This window comes from Octodon degus, unplaced genomic scaffold, assembly GCF_000260255.1.
Source record: "Octodon degus isolate 3935 unplaced genomic scaffold, OctDeg1.0 scaffold00076, whole genome shotgun sequence".
NCBI lineage: Eukaryota > Metazoa > Chordata > Mammalia > Rodentia > Octodontidae > Octodon > Octodon degus.
In genome coordinates, this window is record NW_004524652.1 from 10,527,502 (window position 1) to 10,545,220 (window position 17,719).

The 17,719-nt window shown below is 54.1% G+C and overlaps 1 protein-coding gene across 1 annotated transcript in view; it reads left to right on the plus strand.

The window, feature by feature from the left end:
- The first annotated feature begins 5,198 nt into the window (after positions 1 to 5,198).
- Positions 5,199 to 17,719, plus strand: part of Plbd2 (phospholipase B domain containing 2) — a 17,788-nt gene continuing 5,267 nt past the window's right edge. Inside the window, exons 1-6 of the mRNA XM_004635942.2 lie at positions 5,199 to 5,466; positions 10,538 to 10,631; positions 11,810 to 11,968; positions 13,035 to 13,135; positions 13,277 to 13,491; positions 16,401 to 16,498. Coding sequence (XP_004635999.1) covers positions 5,225 to 5,466; positions 10,538 to 10,631; positions 11,810 to 11,968; positions 13,035 to 13,135; positions 13,277 to 13,491; positions 16,401 to 16,498 — 909 coding nt within the window. The 5' untranslated portion in view covers positions 5,199 to 5,224. The remainder of the gene's footprint in view (positions 5,467 to 10,537; positions 10,632 to 11,809; positions 11,969 to 13,034; positions 13,136 to 13,276; positions 13,492 to 16,400; positions 16,499 to 17,719) is intronic.

The window sequence follows — 17,719 nt, forward strand, 5'->3', positions numbered from 1 at the left end:
GCCTCTGCCACGCCCCTTAGTGGGCGGGACCATGGGGGGGTCGGACAGTGAGGTCGCCCCGCCCCGTCCTTAAAGGTACAGGCTCCAGAGATGAGATGAGGAGGCGGCCCCAGTCTCCTCCCTCCAGCCTCCACCTCCCCTGGGAACCCTAGCCTGTGGGTTCTGCTTCGCCAGGAAAGCAGAAGCTGAGATGAAAGTAGCTGAAACTAAGGGGAGCAAGCAGGAGGCAGAGAGGGGCCAGTTACAGGACTAATGGAGGAGACTCCCTACCCCTTCCAGAGGATGGGATAGGAGGGAGGGTGTCAAAATTCCTCTAGGAATGGGTGTGTTAAGAAGAATCTGAAAAAAAGAAGAATCTGAGGCCCAGCGGTGTGTTGGCTCACATCTGTATTCCAGCACTTGGGAGGCTGAGGCAGGAGGATCCTTGAGAGTTTGAGACCAGCCTGGGCTACAAAGTGAGATCAAGGCCAGCCTGAGCTGAACAAGAGTGTCAGCACTTCGGGAGGTCAAGGCAGCTTGAACAACTGGACAGCGGATCGCCGGGTTTCCTGTGACTTTTGCCACTCCTGAGACCCCTCCCCCAGCATCGGTTTCCTTCCTATAACCTGGGGATTGATTGCATGGCACCTGACTCGTGGGGTCTGGGCTCTGGGTCTAAATCCCCAAGTTCCCCTATATACACCGAGTAACACCTGCTCCACCGGCACCGGCTCCCCAGAAGCCCCCATGGTCACTCCTTCCCTCCCGTCCAGCCCTCCCAGTCGGACAGCCCACGTCCAGTGTAGGAGTGACCTGGCCTGCGCTGCTGAGGTCAGCTGCCCCAGGTCACCTGCCTGGGAGGAAATGCTGAACTGCTGAGACTGGAGCCAAAGTCCTCCATCCCCCAGGGGGTCTGACCTGGGAGGTGGGCGCCCAGCCAGGAGCTGGAAGTGAGCTGGACCAGCAGATCCCAGGGCTGAGAGGGGTGGGGGTCCACCGGGGACAGGAGTGGAGAGCAGAGAGGCTGAGGGAAGGCGTGGACCTGGAGACAGGGAGGGGGACTAAGAGGCAAGAAGGCAGGCCTGGCTCACCCTGACTTGATGGCCAAGGGTTAGCCAGGAAAGCCCTGGGGTTATCTTGCTGGGTTAGGAGCGATCCCTGGAGGCAGACACTAGATAGAAAGCATTTTATGTTTTAAGTTAGTACTTACTGATTTTTGGTACTGGGGACTGAGCCCAGGGCCTTTGCACTGAGCTACATCCCCTGGTCCCTTTTTATATTCTATTTTGAGACAGCCTCCACGAGTTGTTCAATTGTCCAGGCTGGGCTGGAACTTGAGATCCTCCCACCACAGCCACCCAGTGCTCGGATCACAGGCATGTGCCACCACACGCAGCTGCCTGTCTGCATTTCTGAAGGTCATGAAGGGATCAGGGTGACGGATCTGGTCTTGAATCAGAGGGTGACAGGGCATCGCATGGGAGCCTCTCCACACCGCCTCTCTGCAGAAGCCTCCTTAAATGGTGTGTCAAGGAACCGGGCCCCTGGGGACCAGGGAACAAGAGGAAGCTCCACTGTCTCTTATGACGGAGTGCAGAAGTGAGACTAGGTCACATAGCGTCACCTTACCCTGGTCACAGAGCCACTGGATTGAAGGAGAGGAGACACTACACTTCTCTATGGGGTACATGTCTATCACATGCAAGGGGGAGAGTGTGACATTCCAGTCCTGGGGGTGATCATGATTGGAAAACAAGAATTTTGCCACCACACCTTCATCCACTGAGATGGCTCTTGGAGTGCCCAAGAGGCATGGTGAGCAGCAGAGGGGTTGTATTTTATTTTTTGGCAGAACCAGGGTTTGAACTCAGATCCTTGTGCTTGCCAGCCAAGTGCTTATTCTACTGAGCCATCTCCCTGGCCCCCTAGAGGAGGAGGGGAACAGACCCTCAGTTCCCATGGGTAGACCAACAGCTGCCCACAGGGTCCCACATAGTCTGACATTGTCCTTGGCTCTTCCTCTCCCCCCAGACAGGGTCTCACTGTAATTCAGGCTGACCTTGATCTCACCATGTAGCCCAGGCTCACCTTGAACTCTGGGTGATCCTCCTGCCTCGGCCTCCTGATTGCTGAGGTAACAGACCTATACCACCAGGTCTAGCTCTATATTGAAGACTGCCGCATAAGCTGCCCACGCTGGTTACAACTCTATGAGTGGGGACTACATGGATTCCCATTTCCCCAGCGAGGTAAACCACCAGTCCTCAAGCCACCTGCTGGGAAGTGGCGGAGGCAGAGTTGTGTCCAGGAATGAGTGCCCCTGGTAGAATCTCCTTCCCTCCTGAGGTTGAGCACCAAGTTTCCCCGAGGGGAAGGCCAGGCTCGCCTCACTCTCCGAACACCCCTGTTAGAGACCTGGGATAGGGGCGGCAGCTCCCAAAGCACTGCAGGGATCCAGAGAGAGGAACCTCAAGAGAGCCGGGAGGGGACCGAGGAGATGGCTCAGTAGATAAGCGCTTCACTGGCAAGCCAAGGGCCTCAGTTCAATCCCTGGTTGGGGGCAGGGGGAAGAGAGCCAGGAGGAGAAGTAGACATGTAGCCTGAAGCTGGGGGTGTGGAGGGGCCTGGAGGGTGCTTGGGCTTTACTGTTTTATTGTTTGTTTATCTGAGACAAGGTTTTGCTCCGGGCAGTTTGGGCTGGCCAAGAGTTCACTGTGTGGCCCAGGCAGGCGTTGGCCTTGGGGCAATCCTCCTGCCTCTGCCTTCCCAGGGCGGGGATTACAGGTGTGTATCACCACACACCCAGCTTGGGATATCTTCATGGACCCTCCTAGGAGATGCCTGAGGTGAGTGGACAACTGGTCAATGTCCATGTTATAGGCTTGAAAATGCTTAGCCCTTTGCCCTACCTGGAGCTCCGTGAAGGTGAGACTGGCTGAGGCTCAGAGCACAAGACTGGTTACTGGAGCAACCATCCCAATTCTGCAGTGATTGGAAGTAACCAATGTGTTCAACACGAGGTGATGGGACTCGGCTGCTGCTCTTCACTCAGTGAACTGTCTGCTTCAGGACACTGAACCTACAAGGGTAATAGTGAGAGAGCAGGCAGTCGGGCCTGGTGGCACGTCCTGCAGTCCCAGTGTTCAGGAGGCTGAGGCAGGACACTCATCCTGCCATCAAGGCCAGCCCGAAGTACATAGTGAGGACTTGTCTCAAAACCATTAAATTATTTTAATTTTTTCTTTTGGCGGAACCAGGGATTGAACTCAGGTTCTTGTGCTTGCTAGAGAGGCGCTTATTCCACTGAGCCATCTCTGTGGCCAAACTTGCACTTTCTGCTTTGTTTTGCCTGGTTTTCTGTTTGTTGGGTTAGGATTGGTACTTTAAGACAGAGTTTTGCTATTTAGTCCAGGCTGGTCTTGAATTGCTTTCTGATAAACTTCAAATGGCCTCAGTTTCCCCATCTGTAAAGTAGGGACAGCTGCTATGGAACTTCTTGGGTGGCTGGGAGGATTTTATGGCTGAGAATGTTCACAGTGAGCAGTTCCCAAGTGGTACCACTAACTGTATTCACACCAAAAGACAGAGCCAGACAGAGCAGCACACGCTTGCAATCCTAGCCCTCTGGATGCTGAGGCAGGAGGATCGTGAGTTCGTGTCCTGTCTGGGCAACATGGTGAGGCCTGCCTCAAAAATAATAAATAACAAAGGGCTGGGAGTGCAAGTGAGTCCTAATACATATATACTTTTTCGTTATACTAGAGATTGAACTTGGGACCTAGTACCTGCCAGGCAGGCACTTATGCTGCTGAGCTAAATCCCCAGCCCTCAAACAGTTCAGGACATTTTTTTTGAGGCAGGGTCTTGCTATGCAATTTGGGCCGACCTTGTGCTCACGTTGTAGCCCAGGCTGGTCTCAAACTCTCAGTGATCCTCCTGTCTCAACCTCCAGAGTGCTGGGATTACAGGTGCATGCCGCTGTGCCTGGTTCATTCCTTTCTGTAATTTAGCAGGAGGAGGGGGGCCCAGGTCATCAAAGGTGCAGGGATGGGGGAGGGTGCTTTTGAAGTCGTAGAAAGTCACTGTGAGGCAGATCTGGATCATCAGTGTTACACGCACTGCCCCTCCCTTACAGCCCCTCTGTTCCTGCCTACGCCGGCTGTTTCCAGCCACAAACCCGCTGTACTTACTGCTGCCTCCTCAGGCCTCCTCCTCTTTCAAGGTTTCTGGCTCCGTTGTCTTGCCTTATTTCTACCTGACATAGTCTTTATTAGTTTTAAAGTTTGCCACTGTCTCGTCCTCGGTCTTTGGGTATGGATGAGGGCCACCCAAGGGCTGGGGTTCCATCCATCTCATCCACTGCCCTGTCCCTGGGCCTTGACAGACTTGGCCCAGTAACGGTGTCACTGGTATTACTCTCACCACTCAGTCCCCACAGGGTCCTGCGTGCCAGGCAGTCTGCCCCCACCCCTAGGGACACAGCATCTCCCTGCAGATCACTGTGTCCCTTCTACCAAGGGACTCTCATGACACAAGCTGGCCAAGAAAAGACCCCACATAGGATAATCCTCAGATGGGTCACAGGGCTGGGCACTGTGTCATAGTCAGAAATATATTCAGGCCTGGCTTGGTGGCACACAGGAGTAATCCCGGCACTCTGGAAGGCTGGAAGCAGGAGGATTGCAAGTTTGAGCCCAGCCTGGACACCTTGGCAATTTAGCAAAACCCCGGATGTAGCTTGTTTCGAAGGCACTGTAGCTTTGTTTTTTTCATATTTTAATTTTTTGATGTGGAGGACGGAGCCCAGGGTTTCAGTTCTACAGCTGAGCTAAATCCCCGGCCCTTTGAAGACATTGGTTTCAATCCCCAGTACCAAGAAGAAGAAAAGATTAATTAAATGTAACAAAATATTAGCAAGGAATAACGAGTATACGAGCTTTATTCCTTCAAGTCCTCTTGAGATGTGATGTGCGAAATAAAAAGCGTGAGGGGAAGGGAGGGAAACAAGATTGTCTTAGGAAGGGGCCTGGGAGATGGCTCAGTAGGATAAGCGCTTGACTGGCAAACGCAAGAATCTCAGTTCAATCCCCGGTTCCGCAAATTGTCTTAGGCGGGCCCTTTAAGACGCGCCCCGCCCGCGACGGCGTCCAGGCCCCGCCCACCCCGGAAGCGCTCCCTGGCTCCGCCCCTGTCCCGCCCTGGCCCCGCCTACCCGGCCTGGGCAGAGGCCTCGGCAGGCGCGGTCATGGCGGTGCCCACGAACAGGTCCCTGGCCCAGGCTCTTGCCTTCCTGGTCGGGCTGCTCCTGAGCGGCCTGGCGGGCGCCATCCCGGCCCCGGGCAACGGCGGGGCGCGCGACGGGCCGGGGCCACCCGCTTGCCGCTCCGTGCTCCTGGACGCCGCGTCGGGCCAGCTGCGCCTGGTGGAGGGTCGCCACCCCGAGGCGGTGGCCTGGGCCAACCTCACCAACGCCATCCACGAGACCGGGTGAGCTGGGCTGCAGCCCGCGCGCGCAGGGCCTCCCTGGGCGCTGTGGCCGGCGACAGGCCGCCGCCCCTAGAGGTCGCATGCTCCCGGAGCCTGCGGCTGTGGGCCCGGACCTGGCCCGAAGGCTGAGGCAGCGCGCCTGCCTGCCTGCCTGCCTGCCTGGTGCCTCTTCCTTGTTCCGTGGTGGGACAGTTCTGTCCTCATAAAAGCAGTGCCCCTGCCCGCAGCCACCGTGCCGCATCGGGATCCGTACCCACAGGGTATCAGGCACCAGCCCCACGAGGCCGGCCCTTGTCCCGTGGCCGCTGCGTGGGGCCAGCTCTCTGGGCGGCAAGATCACACCTGCGTGGCTGACGGCGATAGCCAGAGCCCCGTCTCCGTGCAGAATCAGGACAGCGGGTGCCAAGCTGTTACCAGGGATCGCGAAGCAGAGGAGCCCTGGTCCACTCAGGCACCGCGATGCCCTGCTCCTCCTTGTCTTCTGCTGCCCTGGTCCAGGGGGAAGTCCTCACCTTGACTGCGGATCACAGCCTGGCATGACCCAGGCTGTCACCCCACGCGTCTCTCACCTCAGTCCTCTGCCCATCTGGCTGCCCACTGCACCATCTGCAGCCCAAATCCTGAAGATGTGCTGGGCCTGGGTGGTTGGGTGAAGCCCCTTAAAGCCGTGCAAGCCTAGTGCTTAGCCTTAAGCACCCCAGCTTGAGCAGCTTATGGGTTTCTCCCCTGTGAGACAAGTGGGGACCTTGCGAGTCTTCCACCCCTTCCTGGGCACATCTCAGGGTTCAGGTGACACTGTCCCCAGTGCTGGGGCAGGGTGCTGGCATGCACTGATTGATTCCTGCAGAGGTTGGGATTTTGAGGAGACCCCCGTTTTGGCGGCTCTCACAGGCTGCTGCAGATGTAAACCAGGTAGGCGTAATCTGGGAATGGTTCCAAGGAGAGGCAGCCAGAGTGGGTTCATGTCTGTGGCTGGTGGCAGGGCTTGGTGGCACATGGCTGTAACTCCAGCCCTCTGGGAGGCTGAGGCAGGAGGATCACAAGTTCAAGCTCAGACTGGGCAATTTAGCGACTTACCAAGACCGTGTCTCAACATCACAAGAGGGCTGGGAATTAGGAATTAGTTCAGTGTGAAAGCCCTGGGTTCAGAGTACTGCCAGAAAAAAAAAAAAAAAACAAAAAAAAAACCCCTCAGAGCTTGTGGCTGGTGGCAGGACTCTGGGATCTGGTGAGCTGTTCTTTGCTGACTCACACATGGTTTTGGCTCTGTCTGCAGAACCAAGAGGCCAGACCTCTCAATTCCTGGATGCTAGGGGTGTGTGTGTGCGCAGCACACTTCCCTCCCCCAGGCCATGGGAACCATGGGAGTGGAGAAACCTTCACTGTGGGTTAACTAACTGCTGTATGACCTTGGATGCACCCTTCTGCTTCTCTGAGCCTGTTTCTTCACCTCCCAGTGAGGAGGAAAGGGCCACAGAAGTTCAGTAGGACCCTGGAAAACACCACTGAAGGAAGGAAAGAAGGAAGGAGCAGGTGTCCCTTGTCCCCACTTGACAGTTGGGGAAACTGAGGCCTGAGGTAAATCCAGGGCTCTTCCAGGCTTCTTCTTCCCCTCAAACCCTCCTGGCTTCCAGGCTTAAATTTGAGATCTTCCTGCCTCAGCCTCCATGTTTTCAAACATGTCCTTTCTCATGAGGCTCCACAATGGGACCCTCTAGTTGGCTGAGAGCCATTAGGTGCCCCTGATGTCAAATCAGTGTGGCCTGTGGATTTTGGGATTGCAGAGGTTGTTAGGGAAAGAGATGCAGTGCAGCCAGCAGCCAAAGCTGAAAACTGTATTGACCACATTTATCTCCTATGGTGAGTAATTTGAGGAGCAAACAGGCAGAAATGACATAATCTCTGAATAAAGAGCAGTCATTTACAAGGACATCAAGTTATGGAAACTCTATGGTTGTTGTTTTTTTTTTTTTTTCCCCCTTCTGGTGGTTTAACCCAGAGCCTTCACACTAAACTATATCTCTGCCCTTTTTATTTTGAGAGAGGATCTTGCTAAGTCACTAAGTTGCCCGGGCTGAGCTTGAACGTATGATCCTTCTGCCTTAGCCTCCGAGAGGGCCGGAGTTACAGGGGTGCACCACCACACCTGGGTTATAGGGGTTTGTTTGTTTGCCAGGGGTGTGGGTTAGAGTTTTTCTCAATCAGGACAGCCGATTGAGGGTTAGGGTTAGGGTTAGGGTTAGGGTTAGTGGCCGCTGCAAAGGTCTCAGTCTTCCTGTTCACAGGTGGGCAGCTGTGGCTAAAGACAGGCAGTGTGGCAGGAGGCGGATTTGGGTTTAGCATCCCATGTCCATATTCAGACCCCGGTGCAGGGCTCTCTCAGGGGCAGCTGCTAGCCCAGAGCTAAGTAAACGCGATTAGAGGACCCTCTCCACCTACCTCCTTCCAAGCAAATTCGTGGCCGGGCAGATGCCACCTTTTGGGTTCTTTTTCTTGAGACAGGATCTTGCTATGTAGTCCAGGGCAGCCTCAAAGTCATGGTGATGCTCCTGCCTCAGCCTCCTGAGTGCTGGGCGCGCAATGCCACCACGCCTGTTTCTGAGGACTCAGGCAAAGTGCGTGTGTCCTGAATCACACTGCTGCTCCCCGAGTAAGGCTGGAAGGGGGGGAGTAAGGGATGACAGCATCCTTACGCTCCTTATGTGTGGTGCTGTGTCTGCAGGGGCGGGACATGGGTGGCAGAAATCATCACTTTTCATTTATGCTTCTCCTTTCTGCTCAGTTTAGAGGAAGCCACAAGGATTTTATTTATTTATTTATTTATTTATTTATTTATTTATTTTTGAGACAAGCTTTTAAGTTGTCCAGGCTGGCCTCGTGTTCGAAATCCTTGTGCCTCAGCCTCCCCAGTAGCTGGGATCATAGGCCTGCCCCACCACATCTGGTCATCCTTGAAATTTTGAGTCTTTATTTCCTTGCTTGTTTTCTCTTATTACCCATGATTACGTCATTATGTCGAAGTTCATGATTCGTAGTTTTCTTTGATAAGCATTGTGTCCCTGTAAGAGACCCTTATACAACTCACACAGCTCATTCTGTTACAGGGAAGTAACTTGCCCTCTTAGAGGTGCCTGTCTTAGGACACTGAAGAATTGGAGCAGAATTGAAGGCAAAGAGATTCAGAGTAGGAAGGGTTTTTTTTTCAGAACTGGGGATTGAACTGAGGCAAAGCCCTTGGGCTTGCCAGGCAGTCATTTATTCTACTGAGCTATCTCCCTGGCCCCCTGAGAGTAGGAGGTTTTATTGAAGGAGAGCCCCTGCGGGCATCAAGGGTCTGAACAAGTGGCTTGTACTGGGGGGGTCCCCTTGGGTCAAGCTACAGACAACTTACAGAATTCTAGGCAAAGTCACTTAGCTGATACTAATATAGTAGAAAAACAAGGTAGTAGACAGGGTGCATAGCCAGGGGCAAGCAAGGCATTTCTGGAAGGGGTAGAGTTCCGGTCTTCTGTTTCAAACTCCTGTCTTTGTTGCTAATATGCTTGCTGCATTATTTTTGTGCGTTTGAGACACTGTTTTTTCATGTGTTTGTTATATTGTTTCTATGTGTTCCACACATTGTTTCTATATGTATGTGGTGTAATTGTCTTTAAAAATGTTTCTTAAGCAGGCTTGGTGGTGCATGCCAGCGCAGTCTAGCCAGCACTCTGCAAGGCTGAGGCAGAAGGGTTGAAAGGGAAGCCTACTTTTTTTTTTTTTTTTTTTTTTTTTTCCCCAGAACCAGGGATTGAACTCAGGCCCTTGCACTTGCCAGGGAAGCGCTTAGTCCACTGAGCCGTCTCCCGAGCCCCGTGAATCCTACTTTGGCAATTTAGTGACTTTTGGAGATGCCTATGGCAAAATCTAAAAGGACTCGGGATGTAGTTATGCACAAAAGCCCTGGGTGGCAGACAAACAAAACAACCAACAGTTTTCTCTTGTTTGAATGTGCAGCTACCCCATCATGAGGTGAGCCTCGTGAGGGCCGTGACGACAGGTGTGCCTCACCACCCCTGGCTCGTGGTTCCCTTGATTTTAACTGCAGGCATCTTGAATCTAAAAACAACATATTGTTTTGCTCTACTTGATTTTGAGCTCTACAGAATATATCCATAAAGGTGCCAGTGAGATAGCTTATTGCAGGGACCATGGTTCATTCCCTGGCACCACATGCCCCCAGGGTGGCTGAACCAGCCCCAGAGTCCGGGTGTGGTGGCACATGCTTGTAATCCCAGTGCTGGGAAGGCTGAAAGCAGGAGGATCACTATGAGTCCGAGCTATCTAGTGAGGCCCTGTAACACCCCCCCAAAAAAACTATATATATATATATATATTTTTTTTTTTTTCTATATATATCCATAGGGATCTTTTTGTGTTGGTTTGTTTGTTGTCTTTGAGGCAGGGTCTCCCTCTGTATCGCAGACTGGCCTGGAGCTTGTGATCCTCCCACCTCAGCCAGGAATCCTTTTAAATGAGGGAGTAGGTGCTGGGTTGCAGCCCAGTCTTAGAGTGCTTGCTCGATGTACCTGAGGCCCTGGGTTCAGGGGACACACACACACGTGCACGCCCCTCAAAATAAAAAGAGAAAAACAGGAGTTTGTTCTTTGCAGAGCCAGCCCATTCACTATTACAGCTGCAGGCCTGCCCGCACCGGTATCACCAGGGTGCTGCTGGAAAAGCCACGCACCATGATGCACACCTGTAATCTCAGCTCCTGGGGGGACTGAGGCAAGAGGAGCCCAAGTTCGAATCCACCTAAGTAACTTGGTGAGACCTGGTTTCAAAAGAAAAAGGACTGAGAATATACTGCAGCCCAGTGGTATAGTATTTCTGCATTCAATTTCCTACTGCTGTAAATAGGAACTAAAATAGAAGCACTTGTGCTCTCTCACCCAGCAGCTCCTCCTTGCAGGACTTAGCCCAACAGGTGCACGAGGACAGCTTGCAATCACAGGTGACAGAACAGGAGCTGAACAGTGTTGATGGCAGCTTGCTGTGGGTCCTGCACTGATTGCGTCCCTCCTGTCCCCAGGTGGGCCTTCCTGGAGCTGGGCACCAGTGGCAACTACAATGACAGCCTGCAGGCCTACGCAGCTGGTGTGGTGGAGGCCTCCGTGTCGGAGGAGGTGAGGCCAAGTGTGGGCAGCTGGGACACAGCTGTTTCTATCCCTGCCAAGCAGTTCCCTGGGAAGGTTGTTTGATTTTATTTTGCTTTTTTGAGACAGGGTTTCATTATGCAGAGTTTAGTCTGGGTTCAAACTTGTGACCCTCCTGGCTTGGCCTCCTGCCTGCTGGGATGACAGGCGTGCATCACCATGCCTGGCTCTTATTCCTGTGATTTAATGTATGTACGAATCTTAAAACAACACATTTTGCTTTACTTGATTTGGACCTCTGCAAGAATGGTCACAATATTTGTCAAAGTTGCCCCGAGCCAGTGGGTCAGTCAACGAAGGTCACCTGGGAGAGGAGCAGGGAATTGAGGGGACAAAGGACAGAAGACGCGAGAAATGGAGACAAGACAGGATTCTGATCAAGTCTCGTTTATTCAGGGGTGGTGCTGGGTATATATAGTGGAAGCATAGGGAAATGACGTCGGCGGGTAAAAAAGGCGTGAGTAACTAGGCAACCGGGCTATGACAGGAAGTCCCACCTCCTGGGCATAGCAGGAGACTTATGGGAAATAGGCGGGGTAAGAGAACTAGGATCTTAGCTCAGCAGAGGTAGGGGAAGAGGAACCCGGAAACCCACTTGCATTAGGATTGGAGGCCTGGAGTTATTGAACCTCCCACACAAAGTCAGATAGTATCCAGCTCGGCATCGGCTGAAGTAGGAGGATGGCAAGTTCTAGGTCGGCCTGAGCTACAGAGAGATCCCATCTCAAAAAACAAAAAGACAGCAAAACTAGAAGGGCCAGCAAGATAGCTCAGCCGACCAAGTGCCTGCTTTGGCAAACACAGCGACCAGAATTCAATCCCCCATCATGCGTTGAGCCGGCGACAGACTCTGGGCACAATGGTGCACACCTGTAATCTCAGCACTGGGGAGGCTGAAAACAGGAGAATCACCACAAGTCCAATCTGCATAGTGAGACCCTGTACCAAATACACAAATGAAAAAAAAACTAGAAAACACATTCATTGTCCACCTGGTAAAACACAGATAGACTGGGTCCCTGGAACCAGGACAGGGCGGTGTAGGCAAGGCGGCCAGAGGAGGGCACCTTGGAGGGGCTACGGGGGGAGGGAGCATGGGGGCTGCCAGGGAGGGGACAGTGAGCCTGTGCTCTGCCCTCGCGCTGCAGCTCATCTACATGCACTGGATGAACACCATGGTGAACTACTGTGGCCCTTTCGAGTACGAGGTGGGCTACTGTGAGAGGCTCAAGGGCTTTCTGGAGGCCAACCTGGAGTGGATGCAGCAGGAGATGGAGCGGCAGCAGGACTCTCCCTACTGGCACCAGGTGGGCCCGCCCCCGCCCCGCTCCTCTGTCGGCCTGACTGTAGCCTGCCCACCACGTCCTGTCAAAGAAGGGCTAGGGGCACACTTAGTGCTGGGGGCTCTGTGTACCTGCGCACCGCGGGACGGTGGGGCGGTGATTGGCGTGCATGTGGGGCTTTGACCAAGATGCCAAAAATGTCCTGGCCTAGAGCACTGCGCCTCCCTTTTCTTGGGTGAGCGGCTCTCTGGCCACAGCCAACAGAGCCTGGGTCAGGCACTTTGCTCTTGGACCATGGGCTTGGTCCTGAGCGAACAGGTCAGTTAATTTATAGATTCCTTACAAACCTCAAGGGCTGAGTTACCGGGACAGTTTAGTGCCGTTTAGGCGGTGGGTGCCTGAATGCACATCCACCTACCTTGGGCCCTGTTGGTACCTTTCTCCCATGTGAGACCATTTCACTGTCTGTATCCCTACCTACACCCTCCCTAGAGCAGCCGTCCGCCCACCCATCCCTCCTCCACCCGCCTGCCCACGCACACATCCACTTTGCACGCATTTACCCGTCTACCATGCCATGCTTCCATCCTTCCACCCATCCTTTCCACTCCCTCCACTCATTCATCCACCACACATCTGCCCACCTGTTTTTCCATCCACCCATCTACATTTTCTTCCATTCACTGTCCATCTTGCTAAGAGCCTGGTGAATGCCTAGCAGAGGCCAATGGCCTATGCAGGGCACGGCGATGGTGCTCACAGTTACAGGGTGTGGAGACAGAATAGTGACAACAGGGATTGGTGGGCTACAGGAGCCCTGCACCCGAGGCAGCGTGCTAGCACCTGACCTCAGAATAGGGAGCGGGCTCCAGCCTGGGTGGGCTGTGAGGCTTCAAGTAGGAAGCAGCTTTTGAACCCGGCTCTTCCGCAGGGGTGACTTGGGGGTGGCAGCAGGCAGAACCTTGCTGCTGTCCACTAAAAGCAGGACTGTAGGCTGGCTGGAGCCCAGCGGGTGCACTGGGCCTGCTTGGTGCCTGGGCCAGGCCCCTGCCTTCAGGGTACATTGTGACCCTCCGTCTGTCCCTCCCAGGTGAGGCTGACCCTCCTGCAGCTGAAGGGCCTAGAGGACAGCTACGAGGGCCGCTTGAGCTTCCCCACTGGGAGGTTCTCCATCAAGCCTCTGGGGTTCCTGTAAGTGCCACCTGCTCACTGCCCCACCCCTTGCTGCTTCATGGCCTGTGGCCTGTGCCTGTCTGCGGCCCTGCTGAGCCCCAGCTGTGAACCAGGTGCAGAGCAGCAGGCCTGGTGACCTGCCGTGCCCGGCCTCCCCAGACTGCTGCAGATCTCGGGCGACCTGGAGGACCTAGAGCCAGCTTTGAACAAGACCAAGACCAGGGCGACCCTGGGCTCCGGCTCCTGCTCTGCCCTCATCAAACTCCTGCCTGGCCAGCAGGACCTGCTGGTGGCACATAACACGTGGAACGCCTACCAGTACATGCTGCGTGTCCTCAAGAAGTACCAGCTGCAGTTCCGGAAGGGCCCCCGAGGTGGGTGGGCGAGGTGCGCCTGTGTGTGTGCAAGCGGCCCCTGTCCCTGCCCTTGGGGCACGGGTCACTCAAGAGCTGTGCCCACAGTTTATCATTCAGGGGAGGGGTGCTAGCGGTGGATCCCAGACCTGGTCCACGCTAGCTCGGTGCTCTGCCACTGGGCGACACTTCCATAGCTCCTAATGCTTTGAGATAAGGTCTCTCTTGGCTTCAATTTGGGAACCTCATGCCTTAGCCTCCGGAGTTTCTGAGGTCACAGCATGTGCTTCTTCTCTTTTCTTTTTTTTTTTTTGGTGGAACCAGGGATTGAACTCAGGCCCTTGCGCTTGCCAGGCAAGGGCTTATTCCACTGAGCCATCTCCCCGGCCCCGGCATGTGCTTCTGTGCTCAGCTTGTTTTGGTTTTGCTGTGTGTTTCCTCCCCACCTTTTAAAAATTTATAAGTTCCAGTTAGTCATCGCTTTATAACCAGGAACCCCAAAATTTAAACCAATTACCATCTAGCTCTTGTGTCAGGGGTCAGCTGGTGGTTTGTTTCTCTGGGCCACTGTGGCTGACTAGGGCTGGGCTCACCAGTGTCCCTTGTCCCCTGGGGGGAGCTAGCTGATCAGGAGGGCCTCCCTCCTGTATCTGGAGTTTGACTATCAGTTCAGAAGCCCAGCAGGTGAGCCCAAGCTGGCTCGTGTGGTATCTGGCAGGGAGGGGAGGGCCTACGGAGACCTGGATGAAACTGGCGCCGCCTTCTGACACCCAAAGCAAGGCAAGTGGCTGGCCTGGACCCTGGGGGGAGGGGTAGAGCCCACTCTGCGTGACGGGCGTCTCGAAGTCCCATTGCAGATGCTGTGGATGCCAGTACAGGAAGGGTGACGGCCATGTTGCAGACAGCAGGAGCTGTAAGGGATGCGTGAGCACTTTTCCTCCTGCGTGAAGTGACAAGTAGCAGCTCAGGCCCAAGTCCCCACATTGGTCAACCTTGGGCTCCAGCCCCAGACCCATGTCAACTCCAGAGGCTCTGCTACCAAAAATTTGCAGAGTCTCTTTCTTATCCAGATTTTGTTTTTGAGTTTTTGAGACAGGGTCTTGGTAGTAGTCCAGACTGGCCTTAAACTCATGTTGATCCTCCCGCCTCATGAGTGCTGGGGTTATGGGTGTGTGTCACGTCGCACAGCTTGGCCAAACTTGAAAATGTGGTGGTACGAGAGGCAGCAAGACAGTGGGAAGGGGCTGCCCTCATTCCCTGCTTGTGGGGGGACATGTTGGCGGTGCTATTTTAAAGAACTTGGCTGACATCAGGTAAATTTCCCAGTGCTTCGCTCCTGTGACCCGAGGTTCTCTGACTCAGGCTTGGACTAGAGAAGTCTCTCACCTTGTGCCTGGGGTGGGGACAGGAGGTTGTCACAGCAGAGGTGCTTTGGAGACAGCCCAGTGGCTGTGAATTTCCAGCCTAGCCTGCCCCTGGGGTAACATCTGAGCAGGAGCTAGACACACTGAATGCGCAGCCTGACTGTGCGCAGCATCGGCTGGGGACCTGGTGCACTCTGCCTGAGCAGGGCCCCAGCTCTCAGCCTGGAGGGATGGACAGGACCCGACTCCTGTGGCCCAAGCTCCCTTGTGCCTGGCCTCCTCCATGGGTACCTGGCATCTGTCCCTTCCTTTGTGCAGTTGTGGCTCCAGCCTGTTTGCTGGGTGCTCTGTGTGTGTGTGTGTGTGTGTGTGTGTGTGTGTGTGTGTGTGAGAGAGAGAGAGACAGACAGACAGACAGACAGACAGACAGACAGACAGACACAGAGACAGAGACAGAGTGTCCCAGAAGAGACAGACAGAGACAGAGAGGTCTGTAGTGTGCTCCAAGTGCTACAAATTGAATCCCTTATGCTAAACAGGTCTTCAGCCACTGAGCTACATGGGAGTCCTCTTACATTTTACCTATAAACATGTTGTATTTGGTGGCATACCTGTAATCCCAGCTGTTTGTGAGGCTGAGTCAGGAGAATCACAAGTTTAATCCCACTCCTGGGCAATTTGCCAATTTAGGAAGACCGTCTCTAAATAAATAGGGCAGGTTAAGTGGCTCAGTGTGAAGGCCCTGGCTTCGATCCCAATTAGCATAAAGAACAGGCTTCCTTGGATTTTCCACTGTAACTTGCTTCATTATGTGAATAAAGTGAGCAGGCTGACTGTGGGAAAGGGCCCTGGGGCAAGGGCAGCGCCGCCCCTCCTCAGGAAATTGCGCGGGGCCAGCTCAGTTTGGCTCCATCTGGATTTTTTTGGATGTTTTTTCTGTATGTATCCCACCACCTGGGAATTAAATGTAGGGCATTTCCACTGAGCTACATCCCCAGCTGTTTTTTATCTTTTTATTTTGTGTCAGGTTCTCACTAAGTCACTAAGTTGTCCAGGCTGGACTTGAACTCCCAGCCGTCCCTCCTGGGCCTCCCAGAGGGCTGGGATTAAAGGATGTACTATGACAACACATGGTGCTTTAACACATGGCTCCTGTGTTTAAGAAAAGGCCCAGAGGGGGCCGGGGAGATGGCTCAGTAGAATAAGTGCTTCCCTGGCAAGCCAAGGGTCTGAGTTTAATCCCTGGCTCCAAAAAAAAAAAAAAAAAAAAAAAGCCTGGCTTTCCAGATACAGTGGGTGGGTGCTACTGTGACGTCTTCCTGGCAGGTTTGTTACAGGAGAGGAACCTGTAGATACATTAAGTGGTTGTTTGCATTAGGTTCACTCCGCCACTTTATGCCTTTGTTTTATTTTGCGGGGCTGGGGCTGGAACCCAGGGCTTGCCCTGCTAACGGAGAGGGAACCCAGTTGGGAGTGGGGGGCCCTCCAGCCTCAAACCCAAGTCCTACCAGGCAAGGTGCAGGGGTCGCTGGGCCTCCCTGACAGCGCCCACTGCTGTTCCCACAGAGGACTACCCCCTGGCTCCGGGCAACAAGATGGTCTTCTCGTCCTACCCGGGCACCATCTTCTCTGGTGACGACTTCTATATCCTGGGCAGCGGGCTGGTGAGTCACCCCAGCCCTGGGCTCTGGGAGCTCAGGAGGTCAGTGGGCCCACAGGGAGCATTGCCTGGGGAGAGTAAGGGGTGCAGTCCCCCACGACATCCCACTCCAGTTTGGGCCCTGTGGGCTTGCAGGATATGGGTTCCCAGCTGCTACAGGGCCCCAGATCCCGCATGTGGCCCAGGCCTCTGCATTGTAAGTCCATCCTTGGGGAGCACTGGCCTCTGGGACCTCAGGACACACCCTTGGCAGTGGCAACCTCAGTTGGTTGGTTGGTGTATGTATGTATGGATGGATGGATGGATGGATTGATTGATTGAAATAGTTTTGTTTTTCTATTTTTTCAGTACTGGGGGTTGAACTCAGAACCTTGTGCTTGCCAGGCAAGCACTTATTCTACTGAGCAATTTCCCCGGCCTGAGATAGAGTTTGTATTGAGATAAAGTTTTCGCTATGTAATTCAGGCTGGCCTTAAACTCATGTTCAAGGCTGGTTTTGAACTCCTGGTGATCCTCCTGCCTCAGGCTTCCTACTGCTGGGGTTACAGCCATGTGCCACACCTACCCCCCTTGTTTTGTTTCCGAGCGTAAACAACCCACCATGCTCCCCTGCCCACTCATGACCCCTTTTCCTGCTTCTCCCAACCCCCCCACCCACACACACTGGGCGAACCTTCCAAAGAGCGGGTCTTCACCCAGTTTTCCCTGGCTGGCATCCAGACTCGCTTGGAAATCTGTTCCTGGCACCATCACCACGAGGGTTGTGCCCACCATCACCAGGAGACAGAGCCATGCTTTATACAGAGCCCTTGGGGCCCAGGCCAGCCCTGGGGAGGGAGGGCCTTTCTGTCCTTTCCATTACTTTTGTCTGAGTGTGGGAAGCAGCCTGAGGTCCCTGCCACAGCCCAGGGCGGGGCAGCAGCTCCGTCCATGCAGTCCCTGGAGGGCGGGGCCAGGCCCACTTCCAGTGCGGTCTTTCACCGTTTTGGTGCCCCTGTTAGCCCCTTCTCAGGTGTAGGATTTGTTTTTCTGTGCTAGGAATTGAACCAGGGCCTGTGCAATCAGCTCCATCCAAGGCCTTTTTAAATTTTAGAATTTTGAGACAGCACTTTGGTGAATCACTGAGAGGCCCCCAGCTGGGCTGATGCCTCCCTCGGTCCCCCAGAGAGCCGAGGTCACAGGTGTGGCCACTAAATCTGGCTCGGCTTAGATTTTTTTTTTTTAA